The 27949-nt window shown below is 38.7% G+C and overlaps 1 protein-coding gene across 1 annotated transcript in view; it reads right to left on the bottom strand.

The window, feature by feature from the left end:
- MMP16 (matrix metallopeptidase 16) overlaps positions 1-25584 on the bottom strand; it is a 171681-nt gene extending 146097 nt beyond the window's left edge. Inside the window, exon 1 of the mRNA XM_027682514.1 lies at positions 25139-25584. Coding sequence (XP_027538315.1) covers positions 25139-25270 — 132 coding nt within the window. The 5' untranslated portion in view covers positions 25271-25584. The remainder of the gene's footprint in view (positions 1-25138) is intronic.
- Positions 25585-27949: the final 2365 nt, after the last annotated feature.

Here is a 27949-nt window from a genome sequence, read left to right as displayed (position 1 = left end):
TAAGCACATTTATTCCAGAAATCATATAAAACCACTCCCTCTAGCACATTCCCACATCCTCAAGCTTACACATTTATTGGAAAAAGTGATTCTGTGGAATGCTGACATCACACTAATACAACATAGTACTATATATATATATATATATATACTTATATATGTAGCCTTTGCAAACCACAGTGAACTTTCTATAGGTGATAACGGGAAATTTTACAGTATGAGACCACAAGTGCCTAAGTGAGAGGACCACATGACTTCTGTGTGGTAACTGAAAACAGAAGAAGAGTATCTCTGACTGCTTGCTCTGGAAGATTTTATAGAGCCTCCCATTGCCTCCAATACACATCCCTGTTTGGGTTGCAGAACCCTTTATCTCGTATGGACCAATCCCTTTAATTTTTTTCTCTATAACTGCCAATCCTATCTTCTGCTTAGGCTCAATGATTTCTAGCAATGTGCTTGTCTATCATTTCTTAAAGATTTTTGGTTTACTAAAAGCTACTCAAAGTATAGGAGGGCTGAGTGGACATAATAGAAGTTTTCTGATTTTTGATACTCCCACAGAGATCCTCCATGTTCAAATTAAAGTTCATAAACAGAAGATCCACAATATTTTGCAGCAGTGTCCCCTATGGCAATTGCATGTATGCAAACCACACAGAATTTGAGACTAAATTCTACCGAGGTAAAGCTGATAGATAAAAATTGGAACTTAGTGTAGTTCTTAAAAAAAATCTGAGGAGATAAAAGTCAGGCAACCCCTGATGTAAGAACCACAGGCCTAGTTTAAATCTCAGTCCACTCAAGAAAACCCACTTTATCAACATATTTCTTTTGTTTTTGTTGTCTAATTATTAAGGAGGCAAAAGAGTTAAAAAATAGCTTTTTATGTTATAGAGAAGAGTTTTTTCTTTTTTAGAATAATATTTTGGCATGAAACAGTTCGGAAATCCAGGTACTATCATGTGACTGACTCTTACCATCACATATTTTCTTGACAAGAAGGCATGTGGGACATCTTTCCATTACTTCATTACACCAAAAACAAGAGTTCCCTCTAGAAAGAGAATACTAAATCACAAAAAAAATCTCTGCTGATGCTCTGATACGCTTCAGACAGAAAATTAGAACAAGTAGAGTCCCTTGGCTCAATTATGAAATGGTAAAAAAACCTTAAGGTTAAAGCCTTGCTGCTCAGGTAGGGATAGCACGGTCTGCTGCTTGGAAGACCAAAGGCCACTACAGGAGGAAGGCAAAGCTCTGAGAGGAGTTTTCGTTCTTGATGATCTAACTGCAGCATTCTAAGCCAGCTGGCCATTACATTTATTTTCCATTGGATTTGACAGGTCTGGTCTGCTTCCAAGGCTACACACAGAACAGCCTGAGTATCGTGGATCTGAAGACCTCATTATGAACACGTGAAAAATCCAGATATGGATTGTGAGTGTCGGACAGCTGAAGAAAAGTGCTGATGATTTTGATGCTCACACTGATTTAAAAGGACTAGAAGAGAGTTAATTTTGATCCAACCTTCATGTAATGCCAGAGCCAGGCCTTTTATCCTCTCCTGAACATACACAGCTTGGAAAAAAAGTTGTTATTCATCTGCCTTAAATTTATCTATTGTTTCATGAATATTGCACTTACACTCCTGTAAATCCTTGCAGTTGCTGATGTTAATAAATCTCTTTTTTATGAACTGTTGCTTGTAAAAAGAAAAAAAACAAATATATATAGCCTAATTTTCTTTATTTCTAAAATGTGCAAAGAAAAGGCATAAATGAGAGTCTGTTGACACATTTTTCCTTTAGAACACAGCATAAATGGACATGGGGAAAAATATAAAAAAGAACAATTACCATGAAAACTTGATATAAAATATTGTTACAGATGTATTCAGTGGCTGCTGAGGGTATACATTGTAGAAATAAAGGGAATAAAGAAAAACCACATTTCCTGACATACAGCTTCCTTTTCTATTATTATTGTGATCATGTGGGAGATAAAAGACATAGGAAATGGGTTCTTTTGGAGTTGGTTTTCAGCTACTGGCCTACTCTTTAAATTTTCTCTGCACAGGAGTCCTACAGTGGACATAAATGTTATTTACAGAACTTAAGATTCTTTTGATACAGAAAAGGGTAGAAAAATAGTTATTCACAAGAGACGCAGTAAATTTCACCTTGTCCCAAAGCAATTGCCTCTTTCTTCTTTATACTTTTAGGGGAAAGGAAAGATGGGGTAAAATGTACAAGACCTTGTCCTCTGTCACAGGAGAGGGAGGCCGATTTTTCCTTTTTTTTATGGTTGCTTGGCTCTCTTTCCATCTCCAGGTTCCTTTAGTATCTCTTAAGCACTCTGATGTTAGTTATTTGACCCACATTTCTTGTAGAGAGTGTGGCTTACATGCTAGCGTACACAGGATTTTAAAGCTCATTAATAGGAGAATGTGTGACACAGAGGTCTGACACCGCTTTTCCAAAGATATTAATCACAATGTCTGATTCTGTCTCTTGCAGCAAGGTTTGGGCAGATTAACTGATGCCATTTTCCTATGACATACCTATGACAGACTAACAAAAGAATCTGAGAAAAATCCCATTTGACAAAGAGTGCATACTTTTCTCAGACATCTGCTGAAGTTTCACAAGGCTAGGATGGTACAAATGCACTAGTATCAAGCATGGCGTATTGTAGCTTGTTTTTAATCACACAGATCACATTACCAAACATCCCACCTATATTTGAATTGCTATATACGAGGAAGCCTTCCAGGGAAAGAACTTTTGGAGCCATACCATGATTCCTTAATGACTTCACCACCAAACCATAGGTAACTGCTATGGCATGTGATAGATCCATAGAAACCACTGGGACGGTAGGTGTTTACTGAGTGGGATATTTAAACAAAGAGTAAGCATGTCTACAACATAAAGGCAGTACAGACTGGAGACTCAAAAAGAACTATAGGACTGTGGCAGAGTGGTTTAAAAAGTCTGTCTGGAGTGATGACTAAAATTTTCCAGCATATATACACAAGGTTTCAATAAATGTCCTATAAAATGCTCCGGAAAGTGCAGAGATAATACTTTTACCAGCATTATTATTGTTATGAGAATTTGTTTGATGATGTTTGTCAAGTATTTTGAACAATTATACATTTATGCACAGTAAAAAAAAGATAGCCATATCTAGCTGCTGGCAACTATGAAAGAATGTAAGGCTCTTCCTCCAGACCACCACCAAAACTTTCCTTTACCTTGGCACCCTGCATTTCTTTCTATGCATTTGGGAATTGTGGACACATAAATGTTTTGGTTCCACCATTTTAATTGCTGCTCTGGTTTCAGTTGGAATAGTGTTAATTTTTTGCATAGTAGCTTGTATCTATGTTACAGATTTGTGATTATAACAGCACTGATAACACGGGGACGTTTCAGTTATGGCCGAGTAGTGCTTACATAGCATCAAGGCCTTTCCTGCTTCTTGCACTGCTCCACCAGCTAGCAGGCTGGCACAAAAAGTTGGCAAGGGACACAGATAGGACAGCTGACATCAACTGACCAAAGGGATATTCCATACCATGTAGTGTCATGTGCAGCATATAAAGCTGGGAGAAGAAGGCATGGGGGGACATTCAGAGTTACGGCATTTGTCTTCCAAGCCACTGTTATGGGAGATGGAGCCCAGCTTTTCTGGGGATGGCTGAACCATGGGAAGTGGTGACTTAATTCCTTTTTAGCTCTCCTTATGTGCACAGCTTTTGCTTTACCTATTAAACTGTCTTTACCCCAACCCATGATTTTTCTCTTTTGCCCTTCTAATTCTCTCTCCTATCATACTGCAGGGAAAGTGAGCCACTGGCTGTGTGGGGATCAGCTGCTTATGTGGGTTAAGCCATGACAACTGCTTAACAAAACGCTAGGCTGACTAGCAAAATGAAATAAAGTAAAATGGACTTTAAAGTGAGGAAGGGATCTCCCCTAGGTCTCTGGCCAAAAGGAGTAAAGTCATGTAGGTCTGGTCTACTCATGCACATACTAATTCTCTGTCTTTGGATACGGGGATTTTGGGGTCAGGCATAGCAAGGTATGATTGCTATTGGGAGCCCAATCAAATATCTGTACCCAGCAGGCACCAGCAGATAGAATCAATAGCAGTTTCAGGATAACTGTGTTTCAGACACTGTAGTACAGATATGCCTTGCATATCACGAACATCATGACAGATCTATATGTCACTATAGTGCCAAGAGCATCTCATACACTTTAAAAGAAACACTTCATTTGGTCCTTGGCTAAAGAAAGCAGGAGTAACACTACTAATGCCAATGGAGTGGCAATGGTGCAATCTATCTCACACTCTCCTCCACAGGGAGAGGAACTGTAAGTAATTTGTCCCAGAAGCAGTTCAAGCAAAGAGGGTGGATCAAAGTAACAACATTTACACCTTGTTCTGCTTGTGGATCATTCAGACTAAATTTAAGAGAGAATAATTTCAAGTTCATGCAGAAACTACGTTCTCATTTTGTATCATGATAAAATGTAAGAAAAATATTTCTAGTGATCTGGTATGTATTTACTTGGTGGATATAGGTAAGTTAAACATATTGATTATCATTTGCCACATTTTTCTGTAGGTTGCTTAAACTTAGGTATTACCTTGAAAATTGTCAACAACTTATTCAAAGGATTCTGACAGGTTTCTCCCAGTTCAAACAGCTGTGTTGCCTTACTTGATATTTTGTTTAGCTTTAACATTTTCTAAATAAAGTTAAATAAGTCTTAATGACTTGAAACTACTTTGCCAAGTACACATGAAACATTTCTGGAAAATTATAAGCCATATTATCACCCTTCAAAAAATACTTCCCCAAATTACATTTATCTGATAGCCTACAGTGTTCAACCTACAGCAGTGATTTTAGTAAGAACTAATCCCATGAGCAAAGAGCACGTAGCAAAAGCAATATGAAACACTCTAGCTAGTGACAGGGGATTCACAGCTTCAGACATAACCCCTCAGACTTGAACTGAAAGCTTTGTGAGAGAAGTGCTCCAGGTGAAAGCACAGGCACACACAGGTTAGAGTAAAACTCCTGTAAATTTCAGTCAGGACACAATTTCACGGTAGGAATTTTATTGTCACAAGCCTTGCTGTATTTTCAATATCCTTTCTTCTACTTAAAATAAACAAATGATGTTAAAAAGCAGAGAGGAAGCACCATATATTATATGGTAATAACTATATTTACATAAAGAACAAGGGAGGATCTGAAGAACTGCAGTTCAGTAACTCTGATTTCACTTTTAGAACAGAAATTGAAAATGCTTTCTATGGCCTCATTTACAGACTTTAAAACTGCATGCAGCACAGACCATGTTTATGGTCTATGTTTTAAAATTTTTCATGCAGCATGAAAAACCAAAAAAAACCCCAACAATACCGTAGGTATTGCTGATATGACAGATGACAAATGGGACACAAAGAAGATTTTATTTATTTCAATTTCAAATCAGTTAATGCTGCATCACACAGCAGTTTCACCTACAAGGTCAGACATTAAAGAAGTTGCTCATAGAGATTAAAAACCAGCATACAAAACAAGAACGGAGGGTGTCAGATCAAGAGAAAACATTTGACTTGTGTAGGATTAATAAGCACAGTAGGTATCAATAGCTTGATTTTGCTTACACAGTTTATACTGAAGACAGTATTTCACAGGCTACTAGAGCAGTCTAATAATATCAATGATAAAAGCCACTGGGCTTTCTCCTCTTAAAAATGCTGACTGGTCCAGCCTCCCTAAACACAGTTCTCAATTGCATGCTTTCCCAGATCAAGGCTAAAGTCCTTTTCTGTGTACCAGGCTGAGGTTTATAAAGAGAAAGGGAAAGGAATAAAGCAGAGGAAGACTCATTTTTCCCTATCTAAGCACTACTCTGAATATGGTCTTAAAGGCTAATAATGCTACATCATTGTTACTACAGGAGTTCAGAGGGCTGCTAGCACATAAGTTGATCATCCCAGCTCCATTCCCAAAAATATAGTACAGATCAATTCTCAGTGGCATTCTTCTTTGACAGTCTCAGGAAGTACCAAACAGTGAGGAGCCTTGGAAAGCTCTCTTGACTTACCTCACCTTCATCACAGGAGACTCTGAGTACTGGTTTCGTCTTTTCCCTGAATCTTATACCAGAAATTAATCATATTACCAGTGTACAACTGTCCACATTCCTCAAAGGAGCCTTGGGTTTTCTCACCAAACTGGGACATTTTGTGACAAAATTTTATCCACTGTGATATGAACACACTGTGAGATGAACCCAGAGATATGGACCAGACTGCAAGGCAACAGCATAACATTTGCATCACCCACAATCTACAACCTTAATGGAAGTTGTAATATGGTCCTGCGAACATAGGAACTGCAGGGCAATGTTTCACAAGAGCCAACTGTGTAGGCCACGATCAGAGGTAACAATGTTTCTGCTTCAGATGACTGTAATCTTTCACCTGGAGATTCGGGTTCTCCTTTTGTCCTTAAAGAGACCCTTTGTGGGGCTACACCTCAAAAGCTGAATCTAACCCTAATAATACAAGCAACGAGCAATACCTGAAGGGATTCCCTCCTCTGTTCTTTCAAAACAAAGCGCCTCACTATCTACTGCACTTCTGACATAATACAGCATGTTTCTGTTTATCTCTTACTTTGAAATTCATGACTTGTTATCTCGTTTCTACCCCAGAAATGTTTTCTGAATTGTAGGACAGAAATTAACAAGCTGATTTTAAATGCCCCCCATTATAAATATATATGATTAAAATAATGTTGAATGCCCTATTTGCATTTTTGAACAAGTAGAATCTCTATTGCCAGCTTGTAAGGCCATCCTCTGTTTCTAACTCCTGATTCATGCATGAAATTCAATCAATATAGTAATTCTGGTTTAAGTTTATATTGCTGGCAGTCAACTGTCTATAGTGTCACCCCCCCTTCATCCAGTATTCAATCACTGGCATTTTTCACATGAAAATATTATCTAAGCAGTCAGCTACTAAGCAGTCCTATCTTGTTAAATTTCACATATCTCAATCAAAGTGAAACAAAATAAAAGAAAAAAAATGGAAGAAAAAGCACCTGATTACCTAGGAAGAGGGAGGATTTATACTCATCTAAAAATTCATTTATATTATTTAAATACTATTATCTAAATTAAACTCCTTAGTTCATAAATTAATGTTAGTTTATGACTAAAAGTACATGTCACTATTGATATTGGTATTTTTAAATACTGTTTTTGAAGGTCTTATCCTGAACCTCTATGAACTGGTCCTACCTCACTACAATGCTGTCTCTCATAGATGCTACAAAATATCAAGTCAAGAGTACAAAATCACAAACTTAGTTCAAAAGCAGTAAAATCTGTGTTTTGTTTCTCCTGCTGGAGAAATTGCAGTATCTATAGAAATAAAAGCTAAATTTCAGGAGAACTACTCAGTCCCTGATGCTACAAACAATTAGCACCTAAGTCTTAGAATCAAACAGGCTTCTCCTGCCATAGTAATGTACAAGGTCAGCCAGTTATGCACTGTTAAACAGTTTAATAGTGTTATGCAAATTGCGTAATGCTAGTAGTCATCATATAATGAAAAACAGTGTTTGTCAGCAGTTAGAAGTACTTTGACCTTTTGAAGTGGCAAGCTTTAACAGCAGCCAAAAATAGCAGCAAATACAATTTTCAAGACAATCAAAACTGAAAAGAGGTATGAAGTGAGCACTGTGGCTGGTGTTACGACAGCTTTCATGTTAAACTGCTGGAAAGTTTTCTGAAGACTTGGCTTACTCTACATAATGAAAATATTCAGTTTCATCTTTAATTGTGAATTTCTCACTCATTTCAGAAAGAAAAAGAAAGAAAAAGAAAAAAAATGTGAACCCAAGAGCTCAAAAAGAGGACAATCAAAAAATATTTTTAAAGCCTTTTTTTATGATTTCCAAACCAGTCTGGTTGATACCACAGGCTTTATTCACAGTTTTCAGCATTGAATTTAATGTTGTTAGAAAAAGAGTCTTTCAGGCATGGTGACTGAAAAGTGTAAATGAGAAAAAACAATGAAGCAGAGAACTGTATTGATGCAATATAGCCCACATTTTCAGTCTAATACAATAGCTATAGACTTCTTAAGGTAGACAGACTAATGCAGAAGAATAAACATTACAGTCAATGGTTGTCAGTAGAGCCATCAGCCCTAGTGAATGAGGAAAATTACTACTAGACTGAGGGTATAGAACAAGGAAGGAATCCAGTCCATTACTGCCGATAAGTGAACTTATACTATGTAAGCCCCTTCATTAAATAGTTAGATCCCATCTCAAAATAATGAGAGTTTTTCTCCATTACATGACCCACTACTATTCTTTTTGGAAAAGGTCTCAAGAATATCAAGCCTCTAATGATTTTAAGCTTTTTTCTAAATACAAGAGTCAGCTTATACATAGACAGTGTATCTCTACTTCTTTTTGTACTCATTTTATCCCTTATTTCCATATTTATTCCTTATTTCCACAACAATATTTACCTTATGTATTTAATAAATATAATAAATATATATTATAATATATTTATATAAATTCCCAGCCTAGAGAAGAGAAGGCTCCAGGGACCTTCTAGCAGCCTTCCAGTACCTAAAGGGGCCTACAAGGAATCTGGAGAGGGACTTCTGACAAAAGTATGTCGTGATAGGACACAGAGTTTAAATAGAAGGAGGGCAGGTTTAGAGCAGATATTAGGAAGAAATTTTTCACTGGGTCAGCAGTTAGACACTGGCACAGGCTGTCAAGGGAAGGCATGAATGATCCATTCCTGAAACTTTCCAAGGCTAAGTTGGATGGCTTTGAGCAACCTGGTCTAGTGGAAGGTGTCCCTGTTCATGGCAGGGGGGTTGGAAACAGATGATCTTTAAAGTCCATACCAACTCAAACCATTCTGTGATTCTATTATGTACATACTCTTCATTTGCTCAGTTAAAATGTTTAGCAATTCAATGCTTTTCAAACAGTTTGGAGTAAAGTCTTGGATGCAATGAAATTAAGGGTACAATCTGACCAATTCCATGAAGTTAAAATCTTCAGTGAAGACCATTAGACACAGATATTTTATTGGGCTAATAAGTAAATAAGAAAACAAATAACAGGTACATAAAAGAAAATAGATTAAATATGGGTGGATTCCCTTTCTTCTTACTGTCTCTAGTTTCTTCTTATCATTGAAACATAGGCAGTGTATGAGCTCCAAACAAAGCAAGCATGGAGCAAAAGCATACTTCTAATCTCCATTTCTATATAACTCAGGAGGCTGTTAACTTCTTTCAAAAACTCTGTGAATTTTTTGTTCCAAATGAAAAAAAGGAATAATGTTTTTTTTATTAGATACTTCACCAAACACCATTACATAATTTTCAACTACGGATTTAGTTATTTTATTTCTAAAAACAAACTAATACTTATAAAGTCCTTGGATTGTAGGACACTTAAAATTCCCTATCGCATTTGCTATCTATCAGGATAATCTAACAGTCATGGTGAAGTTCTCTACTGTATTATTAGAGTTGGGACATGAGAAAAGCTATAGTTGCTTAAGGCTCCCCTGTCCTTCGTCACTCGTAACTTTTACAAAACATCACAGAATATTGTTCTAACATTTTAAAAGCCTAGTTTTGCCTTAAGAATCATTTCTTCTGCTGCTGAGAATTTAGATAAGGGAATGTTCATAAAGCCGTTAAAAAAAAACAAACTTCATGAAATGAAATCTTTATTTGTAGCAAAGTTAGAGAAAGAACATATTTCTATAGAATCCAAATCTTTTGGTCCAATTTAAATTGACGTCACCTTCTCTAATATCTCAGTGGAAAAGGCATCTAAGCAATTAATCTATGAAGAACAATGACTCTATCTATATCTGACTGCTGGGACAAAAAGTGAATTCTCTTGGCAGTCAGGAAAACTGATGGAATTATTCAGAAAGGATCTAAAATACTGTTTTTTCTCTAAATGAGCCTGTCAGTGCAAAACAATAGAGTACAGCTATATACTACAAAGGAAGCTCTTCTGGATCAAAAGATTGTAGATACAACACTCTTTCTTCCCAAATGCAGACCTAAAAATCAACAGCAGATCTAGTCTGTCTGTAATTACATGACAACAGAAAGCTCATTTAAATAGTACATCAGGTAGCACACTCAGGTATTTCAAATTTTGAACTTATAATTTAAGTAAATAAGCAAACATATAAATACAAGCTGGCCAATTACACTCTTAATCTGACACATTTAGTATCACAGTTTTGACGACCTAAAGCAAGCAGTATAAATAAATCAGTGAAATTACATACCTGCCTATGATAAGATTTAAGTTCTTGTATTAACACAGAAATGTAAATTTCTGTTGGATTAATCTACATTTTGCTTTACATAACAAAAGTACTTGAAAACACAGATAATTATTCTTGAGGGCCTAGGGCTCTTATCCAAAGAAATTATTAAAATGTCATTTTCATTTTTATCTTCTTGGGGATTGCCTATCAGACAAAAGACACTTAGTGAGCTTATTCTTCTAAAATATATTTTCTAATTACTTACTTTTTAAAAATATGCTTAACATTTTGTTCTTTCCCCTCAAGGGTGACAGATAGCTGTTTAGAGGTTTGTAAGTTTAGGAAGGAAAGACAGCCTTTAAAATCCTTTGTGCTAAGGGGCCATATAACAGTTAGAAGCACTGGGTTTATAAAACCTGACATAAGTATTCACCCCATGTTAGGCAACATGTTTTACACAGATTTAAATAGGCCCAGGCCTGGTCTTGTTATGGTTGAAGGCAAAACTGCCTTGTTACCACTAGAGAAATGTTGTGTTCTTTAAATCTCTAACTAAATACTCAGAATACATGAGATCTAAAGATGTAAGATAGTATTAGCCTCTTGCATTAGGGGATAATAATAATAATAATAATAATAATGGCCCATCTTCGCGAGCGAAGATTTGGGGAAAGGTCTTTTACCTTTCCAGCCTGCGCAATGGATTTTTTAGGTGAGACACAGCCTGCGCTGAACTGAGCCCACCCTTTAATCCTAAGGTTCATCTGCCGGGGCCAAGCGAGCTTGGACAATGGCAGTGAGGTCCTCAGGACGTAGGTTTGTTTAGAGTGTCCTTCTCATAGATGGATGGCCACACAGGGCTAACGACCTCCATCAGGCCAGGAGACCGGGATTTGAACCCGTGGTCGCAGCAGTGAAAGTCCTGCACGCTAACCACTAGGCCACCAGGGGTCTCAGGGGATAAATATATTTATTATATATATTTAATGATGTGCAGGGCACCAGAGTGACAGGGTAAAAATTGTAGTGCCTGTTAGACACCAGATCAGCTATTATTGGGTCAGAATCACCTTGTGGGGCTTTGTGTGCAGGGGGCAGGAAAGGCTAGGCTAGTCCTGCAAGCACATGATCTGCAGGCCCATGGCAGGAAGGCACATGTAAGGCCTGCAGCCAACACGGCTGCGTCCATGAAGAGCACACGGCAGGGAAAGCCATGTGGCTGGGCTGTCAATCAATAAGGTCTGCCTTGGTGGTCTGCCCACAACGTGCCCCCTGAAGCCTCTGTGGCACCCCTCACTTTGGCTAAGAGGACAATGAGTGGCAGCGAGCCAAAAGTCCCACATAGGAGGGTGGCCACAATAGCCAGAGTCTATAAACAGACATGCATGAGGCCTCTGTCTTGCCTTAGGCCTCTGCCCTTCTGACTTGTCAAGATGTGACCTTCATAGTGGTAATTATATCTCTCTCTCTCTTCTCTTTCCCTCTTTATTCTTTCTTCTCTTAATTTCTCTTTCCTTCCTCTTGTGGGCAATTTAAACACCTAATTTCCCTATTTCACTTAAGTTATGGGTATTTCATCTAAGTTGTATGGAGTTTGTGTTTGCTGGATGTAACAAAGGTTCCCTTACTATAGCAATGCTTGCTACTTTCAGTAATCTGTTGTAATGCTTTTCCTTGGTTTGCACGTTATCTCTGTAAAACTCTTTTTACCAAAATGCCTATTTGCTCACCAAATTAAAAGAAATCTCTTAGAGAAAAGTGTGTAGTCTTTTCTCTGGATGTGAACTCAAGGTACCAAAGAATCAAAGGCTTTGCAAGGGTTTGTGTGAGCAAAATCTCTTGAAGCCTGAAATTCAAGTGTACAACCAGTAAAAGCGTGGAGCTTCTGGACCAGGCTGTAATAGTGCCATAAGAAAGGAGTTCTGCTCCAACTACTTTTGTCAGGAGTACAGACGTCTGGTGTGATCTGAGATAATCTACATTATCCAGGGGATGGGGGAGATATCATCGGACCTTTAGGAGGCCCATGGTTTTCTGGAACAATATCGAGAGATCAAGCAGGTCAGACCACAGGGCCTAAACAGCACCAGGTTACTAGAAAAGGGTAATGAATCCTACCATTCTAGAGTGAAGGGATTCAACCCCAAATTATGACATCTGAATACCAGTGTCTACCTGGGGGAGTCCCATAGACATAAGTCTCAACACTCTCCACCACCACTTAAAATTAGGAACAGGATTTAGTTACCTAAACAGAAATATCTGCTGTCACATGAGATGACTTAGGACACACAGACTGGTTTCCTGTTGCTAGCCTAAAAAGATGAAGCTTTCTTTGGTCTCATGTTATTTCTGCCAGACTTGTGCACATCTCTGCCAAGGGCACCTTAAAAGGTGCTGGATATCTATCTACATGTAAGCAACTGAATCACGCTACTAGTCAATACCATCAGTAGAGTTCAGAAAAATGATTCCAGTCGCTTTTATACATACATTAACTGGTTGGTTGGTTGAATTGGTACATATTAACAGGTTGGTTGGTCCTCTGTTTCACTGACTTCAGGGATCCGACTGATATTAATATATTAGAAACATATAAAGAACATCTAACACTTAAATTTAAGTACTGTTCTAACTGAATCCCTTTCCCCATCTAACCCTGCATCTTGCACACTTGCTGGACAATATACCTCATGCAACCCATCTCATATCTCATCAGCAAACAAATTCAACCTTTCCACATAAAATATCTTCAGATCCTTGTTTTGAAAGTATTACATCATTTGCAAAGCATGGACATTGTGATCGCTCATATTTGCCAGTGTCATAGGCATCTTTAAGTCTGTGTTTGTGACCATACTAACAATGTAATGTCTGAAATACCAAAATAACATTTTTAACAGAGTGTAATATCTAGATATCTATTACACTTCTACTAGTATCCAATTTTATTAATAGGTAGTGATATTTAAATACAAAAAGACATAATACTTAGAGAAAATAATCTTAAACTAGCCAAGTCCTCCTGAGACAGTGTCATCAATCTACATGCATCTAAAAATATTTCAAAATCAGGCAGTGTTAGTCCATTTCAACTGCACTAAGGATTTCAATTGGAGTGAAAATTTAAATCAATTCTTCATTTGTCTCTGTCCTTTCTGTATTTTTCATTCTGTAAAGCCAAAGAAACACACCGAATTACCAATCTATGCTCATACACAGCTCATGTCATCTTGGATTCTAGGACAGACACATCTTACAGTCAGAAATTGCCTAACCTGAGCCAACTTCTAACTGCTGCCAGTAGCCAAAGGAAAAATCTATCAAAGAGAATTCTTCCATTGTAGTACCCTACTGTACTTTTATCATGTTTTGGTTTTTGTGTTTTGGTTTTTTTTTAATTCCAAATTTGGAAGTCCCACCACTGTGGATTTTAAAACTTGACTTGACAAAACTCCAGCTATATTTCCTATATTGCTTTACTTAGCAATCCTGCACTGGCAGAGAAATAGGTTCTTGATAAGTCTTCCCCATCTCTAATCTGTCTGATTCTGTGGTTCAATAATGACTGATGCTGTTCCTTGGCTGCAGGTAATGGTCTGTAGGAAGACAAACTGAGGGACAAAAAAAAGAAAGAAAAAAAAAACAAGATGAAAAGAAGATATAAGAAAAAAGCAAATAAAAGAAAATAAGGGAGGAAAGAGGAAAGAAGGAAGGTAATATGGTGAACACATGGTACAGGAACCTTGAAGAACAAGATTCAGTTTCCACTTCAATTAAGTTTTTAACATCCAGGGGCATGTGAGCAGCGTATCTGAGTGTTAATGGTGTCTAATAAAAACATTAAATACCTGGAGCAGTGAATCTTTTATTGTATTTCACAAAAATCCACAAATATTCAAATAAAAAAGGAGAAGCAATTTACTTATTGAAGAGTACATTCATTCAAAAATAGAACAGTTTTTAATTTTGCATTGTGTAATATTTACAATCTGATCCAAAATCTATTTATTTGTTAAGACTTTTATATTTATTTAAAAACATTTTGAGGCAGACTGTTTTCATATTTGAGTGATGCCTTAAGCCCCTAATGCTTTTTTATTTTTCTATTTTTCTACCTTATAAGTTTTATAGGTAATAGAAATAGATTTTAGAAACCCTTTCTCCCTCCCTCCTGTAGCACCCCTTAGTTTATACATTCCTTAAGCCTCTCACCCCATTCCATACCCCCATATGAACCCTATTCCCATATCCAGTAGATGATGTTTAGTCTTTTAGTCAAGGTAAGCCTGTCTTGTTTGGAGAACGCTTGTATCTTGGCCTAAACCGCAGGACAGAGTCAAAGAACTGGGTCACCCTGCTCTCTGTACCCCGAAGAAGATGAAGGATGATGAAGAGGGGGTCCCAAAAGCCCCCCGACCCAATTCCAGGAGGCGGGCCAGGGGGTGGACCAGGCCAAAAGTTAGAGGATGGACACACTTGGGATTGGCCAGATATTGTTATAAATGTAACATCCCGGGCACAGCCCGGTGCGCGTCGTGTAACATCTATTTGCCTTGGCATAATTAAACCCTTTCTTATCTCACCCCAGCTAACGGCTCCTAGATTCATTTTGTAGCACCAGCTGAGCGGGCATCAGAGTAACAAAAATTATCTTATTCAACTTTCATTCTGAGAGAGAATGTGATACTCTCTGTCTTCAGTCATCTAATGACATCCTTCACCTAATCCTAACAATGTTGTCTACCAAGTTTTAGTACTTATATTTTAAAAGACCAAAACAAAACTAAAAAAAAAAACCCTCAGAACTAGTGGTCAAGTGTTATAGACATGTTTTTCACCTTTTCTGCTCTGGTACTTGTCTTTTGAACATATTCACTTCTGGAACGATTACACAGAGGATTAAATTGAAATGCTGTATCTATATTTTATGATATTCCTCTACTACATTGTATGAAAAAATGTGAAATAGTCCCAAGATAAGTGAATGATGAAGATATATTCCTGGCTCCTTTACATCTCTTCTATTGCTCTTGACATGTATTGGAAAAGGCCAAAAATACTCTTCAATTAGTTCAATGTACATTTGTGCAAGCTAGGTTACAAAGATGGATAAGCTACGTGATCAAAATGAAGACTCGTGATGGAACTGGACACACAACCTGGATCTCCAGACTCCAGCACAATACCTCAGTAATCTATATCACATCCATTTTACTACATATTTAAAAACATGTGATAGAGAAAAATATAACAAAGAGCTTTCCAAAGCTGACATTTCACATCCTAGTAATGAAGGACAGAAATATCAGAGTCTAGCAGTTCATGATCAATAAGGAAAACCAAAAAATGGAACACTCTCCTGGGTTGGGGTTTTTTTTATTATTTTATTTTTCTAAATACATAGAAGTAATAAGAGGGGAAAAAAAGCCTCACTTGCCAAGACCAAAATCGTGCTGTACAGTTAGCAATATAATTCTATTACTTCTGGTAACAATAATAATTGTATTGTGTGAAAGATCATTTGTTTCACTTGAAACATAAACCATGATGTAGATAAATACAATCTGTCAATTTCTCTGCAAAGACAGTGGGTCAAAGCAATTTCCTAGAAGAGCATCACACAACCAATGTCTGAGGTAAAAAAGAAAAATGAGATAGGATCATCACCTTCAGTTTGAGATGCCGTACAAAAAGAAAGCAATTTCCTCTTTTGTACACTTCATAAATATCTACCAATACATTTAAATGAAGTATCTCCCTCCTCATTGAAAGGGAGACTTGTTTTTCCATTTTACCATCTATGTTTTAAAGATATTGATAATTTTCTGTCTGCCTTTCAGCTCGTAATTTTCTGAAAAGGCTTTCACTTGCCAACCTGTATTTCACACCTGTAAGTGGATTTGTGATTACATGCCAGCAAAAATGAACTGCACCAATGAAATAAAACAACTTTTTGTCTACAAGATGATGAGAAAAAAATATTAAAGACCAGATTTTCTGAGGTTGGCATTTCTTTTCAAATTATCTATACAACTTTGAAAACAGTTCAACTATCTCATGAAAGGGAAAAACACATAGCACAACATCTTCATATTACCAACATGTCACATGAGTGAAAAAATCTGTAAATTGATACAGAATTGTCTTACAGCAGTTACTTTGTTCCTCATAACAGTGGCATGGTATGAAGAAGACTGGTGAGTGAATACAATCAGAAGCTCAAAGAAGAGGGGATCAGTCCCAGAGGGACATTCTTTTACAGAATCACAGAATGGATTGCAAGGTATACAGGGGGTCATCTAGTACAACCACCCTGCTCAAGCAGAGTCATCCTAGAGCACATTACACAGGATTGCATGTAGATGGTTTTTTATCTCCAGTGAGGGAGACCCCACAACCTCTCTGGGTGATCTGTGCCACTCACAGTTATCTGCACAGTGAAGTTCTTCCTCATATTCAGGTGGAACTTCCTGTGCATCAGTTTCTGTTCATTGCATCTTGTCCCATTGCTTGGTACCACCAAGAAGAGCCTGGCTCCAGCCTCTTGACACCCTCCCTTCAGATATTTATAGGCATTGATTGATGAGGTCCCCTCTCAGTCATCTCTTCTCAAGGCCAAACAGGCCCAACTCTCTGTCCTTCCTCCTAAGAGAGATGCTCTAGTCCCTTAATCATCCTTTTTGCACTCCGCTGGATCGGCTCCAGTAGCTCCATGTCTCTCTTGCACTGAAGGGCCCAGAACTGGACACAGCACTCTAGATATGCCTTACTAGGGCTGAGTAGAGCAACGGGATCACCTCCCCCAACCTCCTGGCAATGCTCTTCCTAATGCACCCCAGGATACCATTGGCCTTTTTGGCCACAAGAGCACTGCTGGCTCATGGACACTTTGTTGTCCACCAGGACCTCCAGGTCCTCCTCCACAGAGCTGCTTTCCAGCAGGTCAGCCCCCAGCCTGTACTGGTGCTTGGGGTTTTTCTTCCCCAGGTGCAGGAGAACCCTGCACTTGCCTTCGCTGAATTTCAAACAGTTTCACTCTGTCCATCTCCCCACCCTGTTGAGGTTCTTTTGAAGGGCTGTACAGCCCTCTAGGGTATTGGCCACTCCTCCCAGCTTTGTGTTATCAGCAAACTTGTTGAGGGGGCATCTGCCCCTTCATCCAAATATTGATGAATAAGTTAAACAATACTAGGCTCAGTATTGAACCTTGGGGGACACCATTAGTGACAGGTCTCCAACTAAACCCCGTGCTATTGATTTCAACTCTCTGGAGTTTGCTCAGCCAGTTCTCAATCGTCCAGTCCATACTTCTGAGTTTGCCTGTAAGAATGTTGTGAGAGACAGCGTTGAAAGCCTTGCTGAAGTCAAGGTAGACAATATCCACTGCTCTCCCCTCATCTGTCCAGGTAGTTTCATTGAAGAAGGCAATCAAGTTGGTCAAGCATGATTTACCTTTAGAGAATCCATGCTGACTACTCCCGATCACCTTGCTGTCATTCTTGAGGATAGAGGTGGCCTCTTTTCCAAAGCTCTGAACCAACCAGTTGAGAGGCAAAGCTACCAAGAGGTAGCAGCAGAGTCAGAAATCTACTTCCACCCTGGCCATACAGTGCAGATGTTCTTTTAAGATGCATTCATAAGGAATTTTCTCCAGTCTTCCTTACAAAGACATCTTCTATGAATACTCCATAGCCCAACCATCCCATTCCACATGGCAATTCTACACACGGGTCAATTGTGATACAATTCATAATGAATTAATACAGAAAGCAAAATATTTTTTCATCCACAGTCACAAAACAATTGTTGAATCATATGCTTTATACATGTTTCTTCCACAGTGTAATAAAAACTGCTATTGTTCTACAGAGAGAAAGCATCAAGTGACTTTAATGTTCTTCAGAGCAATTGCAGCTTATTGCTTTAGCTGCACATCCCCTAGCACAGCAGTTTTAACTCCAGAATGTTAAACCCCTTTCCCAATAACTGTGTTCAAGCCTCAGCATTTGAGATTGGATTGCCTAATGTTAAGCACCGAAATCAAGGAGGCATAGGTTTCCTCGTACCCCGAAGCCCCAATCTTGAAATTAACAGGGGATTTTAAACATGGCAAAAACACCTGAACAAGCCCCTAAATCAACCATGTGCTGTAATACCTCAAAAGGTTTGCTAGAAACATTATGATCACAGCTAAGTGCAGATAACTCCTCAGCTGGTACAAACCAGATGTTAATAAGCAGAGAAACATTGTACCAACAGTTTTGGTTAATAAGTAAAACTACAGAAATATTTTTTTCTTTATCTGTAATTTATGTCAATTTTAATTCACCACAGAAATAAATTGTTACCACTTAATTGCTCTTACTGTACAGCAAAGATGCTTATAATGAATGATGATAAGCAGGAACATGAATGAACAGTTGCCAGGCAACCCATAAATAAAGGTTCCAAATAGCATGACCTCTCTTTAAAGGATAAAGCTCTAATCATAATTATTTTTCAAATCCATTTCAGTGCCAACTAAAATCATGTTTGTAGCACTGATCCTGGTCTTCCTCATACAAAATGAAACCAAATCTGTCATTTGACATATCGCAAATAACAAATTAAACAGACTCAACCTGCTTCTTCAGATTACAGTTAACAGTGTAGTTTGAAGATGGCAAACAGGTTAGACAATACACTGGAATCTGAAACAGAGAGCTGAGAAGATTTAAGCAATTTAAATAGGGTAATTTTTTTTAAGTTATTTTGTTTCTTTAAGGATCTTCAAGTATCAACACAAAGTCCTCCAGTTTTTAACACAACAAAATGATCATTCAGGAAAGTAGAAGGCTGAGACAGACTAAAATACTAAAACCAGATGCAGTTTGAAATGCCCTAAAATCTATATAATACCACATTCTATCTTTATAAACTCTTACAACACAGTCTTGCTGAGTGCATAAGCAGAGCTGAGGTGCCTAGAGCAAGCACTGACCTTTTAGATGGATTCAAATAAAACTGACAAAGAGTAGCATAAATCTTAAACCAGTTAAAAAACACAGTATATCCACTCTGAAGAAACAATGAATGGTAAGGCAGGAATTTTACATTATGTCTTCCAAATAATGGAATAGGGAGATCTTGGGCTTGTTCAATGTTTACTGGTGGGCTAAGAAATTGTGTATTTATTTTAGTAAGCTTCATGTCAGAAAACATTATGAATACATGCTTTTGTGGGTTTATTTTGCACTACATAAGATGATTACATAAATCTCTTTAACCATTTTATTTCTTTTCTTCAGTAGACTTGAGATTCACCAATAGCTGTGATGCTTAAATATTAAATTGTCAAAAATTTGCAAGAGGAAAACAAGATGAACTACAATTATAAACAAATACATCTTGCACCTAAGGTCTAGCATACTATGTCAACTATGAACCCATAAGAAGGGGAACTATCTTTTTAACCTGTCTTTGAACAAAATACAGGCAACAGAATCCATGAACTTCTCTGCAACATTAGTAGTACAAAATAATCTCATGCTTTACAGTAGAAAATGCACTCGACCAACTAGTAGTCTACGCATGTATTTCTTCATATCAAATGAGATCCAGTTCATTAGATTATAGGCATTCACCTTCTTTGATAGAAAAACATTCTGTTGCCTATCCATCAAACATATAACTTTTCAATTATCTTCCTTATCTAGATATACCTGCTCATCAGAGGCCTGTACAGGAGGCTTTCTTCATATCTGTATTTCATCAATAAGCAAATAGGAAATATACCACATTATATATTTTTCTTGACTAATAGTTCACTCGTTAAGCACCTTCACCACCTGATCCAGTAACTCCTTTCCATCCTTCTAATAATTTCCGTTTGAACTTCTTGTTCTAACAAAAGTCCAGTTCATTCGGTTGATAACTCATGCAAGAGTGAGATTCAGAATTTAAATAATTAAGAATCATGCATACTGACTGCAACTAAAAACAAAGCAGAAGATCCTGTAAATTCCTTTTGGGACACATGGCACTACTGATACAAAAACCACCTTAATTGCTTCTCCATAGTTTTCAGCTTGCATTTTAACAAATTCTAAAAAAAACCCGTGTTGTGCTTACAAACTTCACAATGAAGCTCATTATTTGAAAAGTGTGCAAAGGTGACATTGGAGGATTTTTTCCCCTCCCAAATGTTTATTCCTCTTAAATTGCCAGCTGGAGAATGAAACCAGTCTGCTTTTATGTTTAAAAGACTAAAAGCTTATGGAATAAAAGGTCATGCATTACTATTCAGCAAGAGCTGGAGGCTAATTGTAAAATTTATTAACAATGAAAACAATGGTGTTCTCAGCCACTTAATACCATGGAGGAAACTGACAGTATTTTTCTGTAGTTTGGATTCCACTGTATTTTGTTCCACAATATGCAATTTAACTATACCACTTCTGAAAATGGAAGATGACTCTATTGTTTTAAAGAGCTGCTTACACTAAAATAAGTGTCATTTAAAGATCTCCCCTAGGGATTCAAGTCTATACATTTAGCATTAGAAGGAGGAAAATAGAGCATAACTGCCAGCCTGAGGAGAGCGATGATGAAGCATGCTTTCTCTCTAGTGTTTCCCACATCACAGATTCAGTCAATGAAACTAGGATACAATTCTAAAAACACTTCTTTTCTCGACAGGGTTTAGGTAGATACTCAGCTGAGTAAGAGTAAGCAGTATTAGGTTCTGGAGATTAGTTGTGTTCTAGATTCATGCTGATCCTGTCTTCTAACCAAGGTATTCTTGTTTCAATAACCATTTTTCCCTTAACAAAACAGTTTTCATTTTTCTGTATTGAATATTTAATGGTTATTTAAATATACACATACTTATTATTGAAGTATATAGAATGAAATTAGAAGAGAAATTTATAGAATACCAGCTGAAACAGTTATATATATACACATATACTAGATGGATGACACTTGTGAAGGACTGTCTACAGACACTCCCAGTAACATGCAAAGGAGTTATCTTCGAGCAATACAAAATATTATTACTATAGTGAGGAGCCCAGTAGGGAGAAAATAGTTGGTTGCTCTATCGGTAACAAATTATCTTCTATGTGTTTGATTCAGCTGTACATTTAAAATGTTCTTTTAATAACTGTTATTCCATTCACTATCTCAGTGATAGACATCTTGGCTTGCTATTGTACAGAAACGGTTGAAAGTAGCAGAAAAAACTCTATATTGATGACATAGTCTTCCACTGATACACTTACTCAAGGAAGTTATTGTTTTGGACTGAGAAAAGCACTGAGAAGAGGGAGTTAACAGTGTAGTTCCTAGTTTTTCTCATCATGTCAGAAACAAAGTCTCACAGAAATGCCACTGGTAATCAATGAACTTTGAAAACTAATGCTAAAATCTTCCTACACATAAGACTATGTGATTCCTAAACTTCATCATGATTTCTTAACCTATTAGTTATAGCCATATCTCATGCAGCTTTACCACAAAGCTCTCACTGATACAAAGTGCAAGTTTGCCCCTCCTGTGTCCCATACTCCATGATCTGAATCCTACTCAGCTGTGTCTATTACATGAAATACACACACACAAATACATTTCAGGATTGACAACTCAGTTATCATTGGAAGCTTGAGGAATTCATCTATACAGTTGTTCGGCTAAAAGAAATTTTACAAAGGGACAACCAAATTACAAGGAACAACAACATACACACAAGCTTGTAAACTTTAGCTTTGTGTTTTACTTTTGAAAGGTAACATTATTATTTAATATCTCTGAGCTACAGTAGTATCTCCTGAGAATTGTCTGGCTAACAGCATTGAAACAAATAAACCAAAAAATTCAACTCTACTACAGAGATTTTGCTTATCAATCAGGAATGTGGATTAAACAAAACAGAACAACAAGAGGAAATAAATGATTTCCACATTTTCAAATGTTCAACAGGTATTATCTGTACTTTATTTAAAGACAAGAAAGAATGAAAAAAAAAACCTGCTTTACAGCCATTCTAAGCATTCTTTTCAGTGACACTTCATTCAACTATCTGTACCCCACTTCTTTCCTGAAGCCTACTTTGCATACTTATTGTCATAAGAATCTTTGTTATATTTTCACACTTTACTATGAAGTACAACTGCTTTATGTACTTGTGCTGACACACAGAATTGTACAGCATAATACATACTTGCTGTTGCCAAGTCCTTTGCCTCAAATTTCCCATGCTTTTAGCCTTTGCTATTCCCAGCAAGAAAGAAAATTGAATTTTCAGCACTATCTAAACAATGTGGTAATGGCTGTTCTGGGACAAATCTCAGGTTCATTTAGCCCAGGACCATGTCACTGACAGTGGTCAAAAGGAGTGGCCTAGGTAGAAGCCCCATATTAGGACAACTCTCAAATACTAGAGTAATTCCCTGGAACACTCTTCTGGCTCGCAGCAATGTGTGGCTCAAAGACTTAAATATGAAGAGACTGAAAACGTTGGCATGTGACAACACAGTCTGTCTCAGAAGGGCTAGGAAGAAGAACGGGAGATGGTATATTTCAAAAAGGAGAAATATGTGCCCTCATCACACATACGTCCTACTTCATTCCATCCAACAGTGTTTCTTGCTCCTGATATTGCCTTTGCCCTCAAAATGTGCTGTTCTCCATATGGAAGAGGTGGCAAAAATGAAAGTGTTTCCCTTCTTTCCTCATAAAATCTCCTCCTGACTGGAGCTGGCCTCCTGTTCATATTCCACTTGACTAAACCAACCTTTTTCTCCTCCCACACTAGCTCCATCTGCCGCCCGTCTCTCCAGCAGAGCCAGATGCCAGCAAAGCAGACTGCTGTGGGAGGAGAAAGTTCTGTTGCTGGAATTTCATCCCTATACTCTGCAGGGGGCCAGCCTGTGAAGCCTGGAGAGGATATAGAGAACAACTTCCTCTCTTCCACACTGCCTTCCCCTGCTTGTCAGTAAAGAAGGCAGCTGAGGACATGAGCGAAAGGAAGATAAAACTCCAATGTGTGCTCTGAAATGTGCGGTTTTAATATTTATATAGCAAAAAGATCACAATTCTACTCCAGACTTAAACATGGTACACACCACATAAACATGTGAGAAGATGTGAGTCCTGCCCTAGAAAGCTTACAATCAAACAGAAGCGGAGATGCATTTTTGTGATGAGGAACAAACAAGTGACTAGAGTGCAGATGACAGAGAAAAAAAGACTCAGATTTATAATCAGGAGAGATCTCAGTGATAGAGCAAAAAGACAATATTTTCTGGAGATATGGAAGTCAAAGAGAGAAGCTGTGGATGAGTGTTAAGCTGAGACAACTGTATGAGGCAAAGGAAACTGGCTGTAGACAACGAAAGACTAGGATGAAAGCAGACATGGAGAAAGAAAAAGTGACTTTTTTATAAATTTGAGGTGATCTTGCATGCGGCAGAGGGAAAAAGACATACAGTTAAGAACGTTAGACAAAAAGGGAGACAGTCTAGGAATGGAGAGGCATCTGCACGAGACGGGAGCAAGAATGAGTGTCACTGAGTGAGAACAAGAGCTCATATAAAACAAGCAAGTGTGTGAGACAGAGGAAGAGACATAGACTTCATTTCTCTGAAAGAAAGAATTATGGGAACTCAGAAGATGAAAGAAACTAGACACAAAAAAGGCTGGTGTATGAGTGCAACAGAAAGTTTTGAGTGGGGTGGCAGGACAGAGAAAAGTGAAGGAACACAGCATTTTAACAGAAAGCCAGAATTATTTACTAGAAGTTGAAAGAGCACATATCAATTGCAGAGACATAACAAGAAAAATTAAGAAGCTGAATAGACAGGGAAAAGCAGAAAGAAATAGACATATCACACTGAAATAGAATAAGGGCTCACAGCAGAACAAACGGAGTGACAGGACAGAGAAAAAATACATGCAAAGATGATAAGTGTCAGTAAAGGAATATTAGTTAATAGAAAGTATTATGTAAAATATCCCAGCGGGAAGACTGAGAGCATAGACAAAGATGACTCAAAATGGATGTTCACTGAATTGTCACTGTAAACTCTTAGGGTTTGCCCCATCTAGGTATCCCCACATTTTATTTTCACTTGGAAAAATACTGTTTCCTTGTCCTCCACATCTTCTAACTTCTCTGCTGTAGTTGCACCTTTATGCCATTTGTTTCACTATTTCTAGTAGCAACTGTTTTTGTTACGTTTAAATGGGAAAAAGATCTTATTTTTTCACATACTCTACCACAAAGAAAAGTGCCAAAAATCTTAAATTTCCTTCCTCCTGTCCCTGTAATGCTCTTTCATTCATTCTTCTCTGGAAAAAAAAAAAAGGCTAGGGAAACTCAGCAATACAGCGGTATCTTAAGTCCAAGAAATTCACAGAGCTTTCCCTGAGCTGCGTGCACATACTGAGCCTCAGGTTTCCTCCGTGCCCGGGTGAGGGTTTCCCGTCCCCCGTGGGCGAGGTCAGCGGGAGGCACGGGCTGCGCTCCAGCGCCCGGCATCGCGCTGCCGGGATAACGGGATCTCCGGCTGAAACGCATCCATCAAGCGGGGGAACTCGGGGAGGGGAGCTAGCTACCGGCTGCTGGAAGGAAAGCCTACACAAACGTATGCCCTGGCTGCTGGAAGACATGGCTGGCTGGCTATTTGATTTGCTTTTATTTAAGGGATATAAAAAAATAGAAGGGAGGAAAGGGAGAAGGGAAAGCACACACGCTCGCACACGCATCCGGCTGATCTTACCTCCACATTGAAATATTGCTCCGCTTTGCACACTGTAGCACATAAAATCCAAATGAAGGTTTGCAAGAAAAACACCCTGGACTGAGACACGAAATCCAACCGGCTTCCAATGCTGGATGCGAGTACGATCATAGTGGACTGTGCTTCAGCGGGTGGAAAATCTTTCTTTCTCTCTCTTTGCCTTAAATACACAAACAAACCAACCCCCCCCCCCGTTTCGGTGAAGAGCCCGTAGCGCAGGTTCACCCACAGCCGGGGAGGAGGAGGAGGAGCAGACACTTCACAGCACAGGCGGCGGCGGCAGGGTCAGCTCTCGCTCATCCTCACCGCCAGCCCCGTAAGGAGGGAATGTGGCGTCCGAGTGCAGCCGCAGCTCCTGCACGACTCCTCTCTGCCCAGCAGCAGCAACCACCTCCCCCTGTCCTCCCTTCGCTCCCGCCTCCTCCACCTCCTCCTCCTTCTTCTCCTCCTCCTCTCTTGCCTCCTCCCCCTCAGCCTCCGCCTCCTCCCGGGGAAGGCCGGCCCGGCCCGGCCCGGCTCGGTTCGGCCCGGCTCGGTTCGGCCCGGCTCCGCTCCCTCCCCTGCCTCTCCTCGCCCGCCGCTCCCCTCCACTCCAGAATGTTCAGCCGAAACCTACAGGGCCCCGCCCCGTGGGCGGCTCAAAGGCGACGGCCCCACCAGGCGGCCCCGCCGAGCCGCTGCAGCGCGGCCGCGGTGGCCGGGCCTCGGCGTGGTTCATGTGGGAGCGGCTGCGGGAGAGCGGCCGCCCGGGATCACCGCGCGGCCTTTCCCCACAGGCACGTCCCCCGGCAGCCGCACAAAGTGTCGGAGCCTCCCCGCCCTCCTCACGGGGAGGCGCCCGGGCGAAGCGAATGCCCCGAGCCTCTCGCGGCTCCCACCGGGTGCGGGCGCGGGAGCGGCCGCGCGGTGCGTTTCCCGCGGTGCCGCGCTGCCCTGAGCGCTCCGTGGGCTGGTTGGAAATCTATGTAGCGCGTCCAAATATGTGCTCATACACGTGAGGGAAAACAATGTGTGAAATACTATAGCACAGACAAACTTCAGGCTGGATATTGTCACGTTCAAAATGCCTTGTGGTTACGGCAGATAAACTACTCTTGCAATGATCTTATGGTGATAGGCCATTTTATGCAGCCCCTTGGTATGTCATCCAGTGAAAGGAAGGTGAGATGATCCATAAAATCAGTGGAACAAGATACTGCAGTAATGTATTTTGGGGAAAAAAAGGGGGGGGAAATGTAAAAACCAACCCCAAGTTTGCAGATTAAAAAAAAAAAAAAAAAGGCATTTAAAAAAAATTGTTTGGTTTTTTTTTTCATTTGTTCAGTTATCAAAAATGATGCAAAGATGCTTAATCATGATGTGGCAAAACCTGGAAGGAAATTCACCTGGAATTTCACCTGACAGATGAAATTTCCTTACTCTGATAGTTGACGTCAATGGCCGGAATTAAAAGACATGCAGACTAGATGTATGCAGTTCTGACAACACCTAGTAGCAGGATGTAGGAATGTGTTGCATTCTCCAGCATTTGATATCTTAAGAGTAAGGCAGTTAGTTATCTGAAGAAGTCATGATCTGCCTAACCAAAAGGAACAGTGTTTAAGCAAAATTCCTTATGTAATATACTTTTTTTCCATGTTAACTGCTTGATCTAAAGGCATTTTCTGTTCTTCAGATTGTTAGTGATGTGAGTTATGAAATTATGAAATATAGAGCTGTCAGCGAGCTAAAATGACCTGTTTGCATTTTGGTGGCCAATATCAAAAGTCAAATTAAAGAAATTAATAATTAAGCACAAATTAAAGAAATGTCTTGGAACAATCAGAACGAAACTTAATATTGACAAATGCAAATTACATTTGGGAAGAAAAATCAAACATAAAATCAAAAGAATACCAGTAAAACAACAGCACTTCAGAAAAGAATCTGGGGGCTGTAATGGACTATAAAGTAAATATGAGTCAGCAACGTTCTACTGTTAAAGAAAAAAGACAAAACAGCCTCATTTGTGGAGTGTATTAATAGGTGTGCAGTACATCTGACAGGACTAATTATTTTTCTACTAGGGATTGACAAAGCCAGCTGTGTTTGGACCTTTCAAACGGAGGACAGTCCAGAGGAAAATAACAAAATATTAAAATATAAAGTAAGAGGTATGTGTAAAAGTTGAAAGAATTCCATTTAGTCTGAGAAGATAGAAGGTAAATGGTCTCTTTATATGGTAAGTGTTCTTGTGAAATAGACAGAAATATTTTATTCTTTCTGGGAAAAAAAAAGGAAAAAATGAATCATCTAAATTGTTCATAAAGTTCACATTCAATATTAGATAAAACTTTCTAAAACATTAAGGTTTATGTATTGGAATATGTATATTTATATGTACCAGAAAAATAATGTTCCAAATTTAGCATTTGGAACAAGATACCTAGTGGAAGTGTGGAATCTTCCATATATAGGTTTGATAGCCAAGATCATTGTAGTTAACCTTTGTCTGTTCTTAGGGCAGTGGATTGTATTATGAAATCTAGTAAACTTTTGCTTCTAGCAAAAGTAATTCAGTAATTTTTTCCCTTTTATTACTCTGTGAATTAATCACTGTAACTGGTATAAAAAAAACACTAACTCATTAATTTTATACTGTCCCTTTTTCTTTTCCAAAGGGACCTCCTTCTTGTTTGTGCCCTTAGTGAGCATTAGCTCTATTTTTCCTGGTCTATTTTGTAGAGTCTGCCATCAATGTAATACCCAGAAATTGAAACGGAAATGGAAATAAATAAGTTACTGTAACTG

Source organism: Neopelma chrysocephalum, unplaced genomic scaffold, assembly GCF_003984885.1.
Source record: "Neopelma chrysocephalum unplaced genomic scaffold, ASM398488v2 Primary Assembly neopelma1_22, whole genome shotgun sequence".
Taxonomy (NCBI): domain Eukaryota; kingdom Metazoa; phylum Chordata; class Aves; order Passeriformes; family Pipridae; genus Neopelma; species Neopelma chrysocephalum.
Note: the sequence above shows the minus strand (reverse complement) of the source record. Positions and strands in the feature narration are given on the sequence as shown.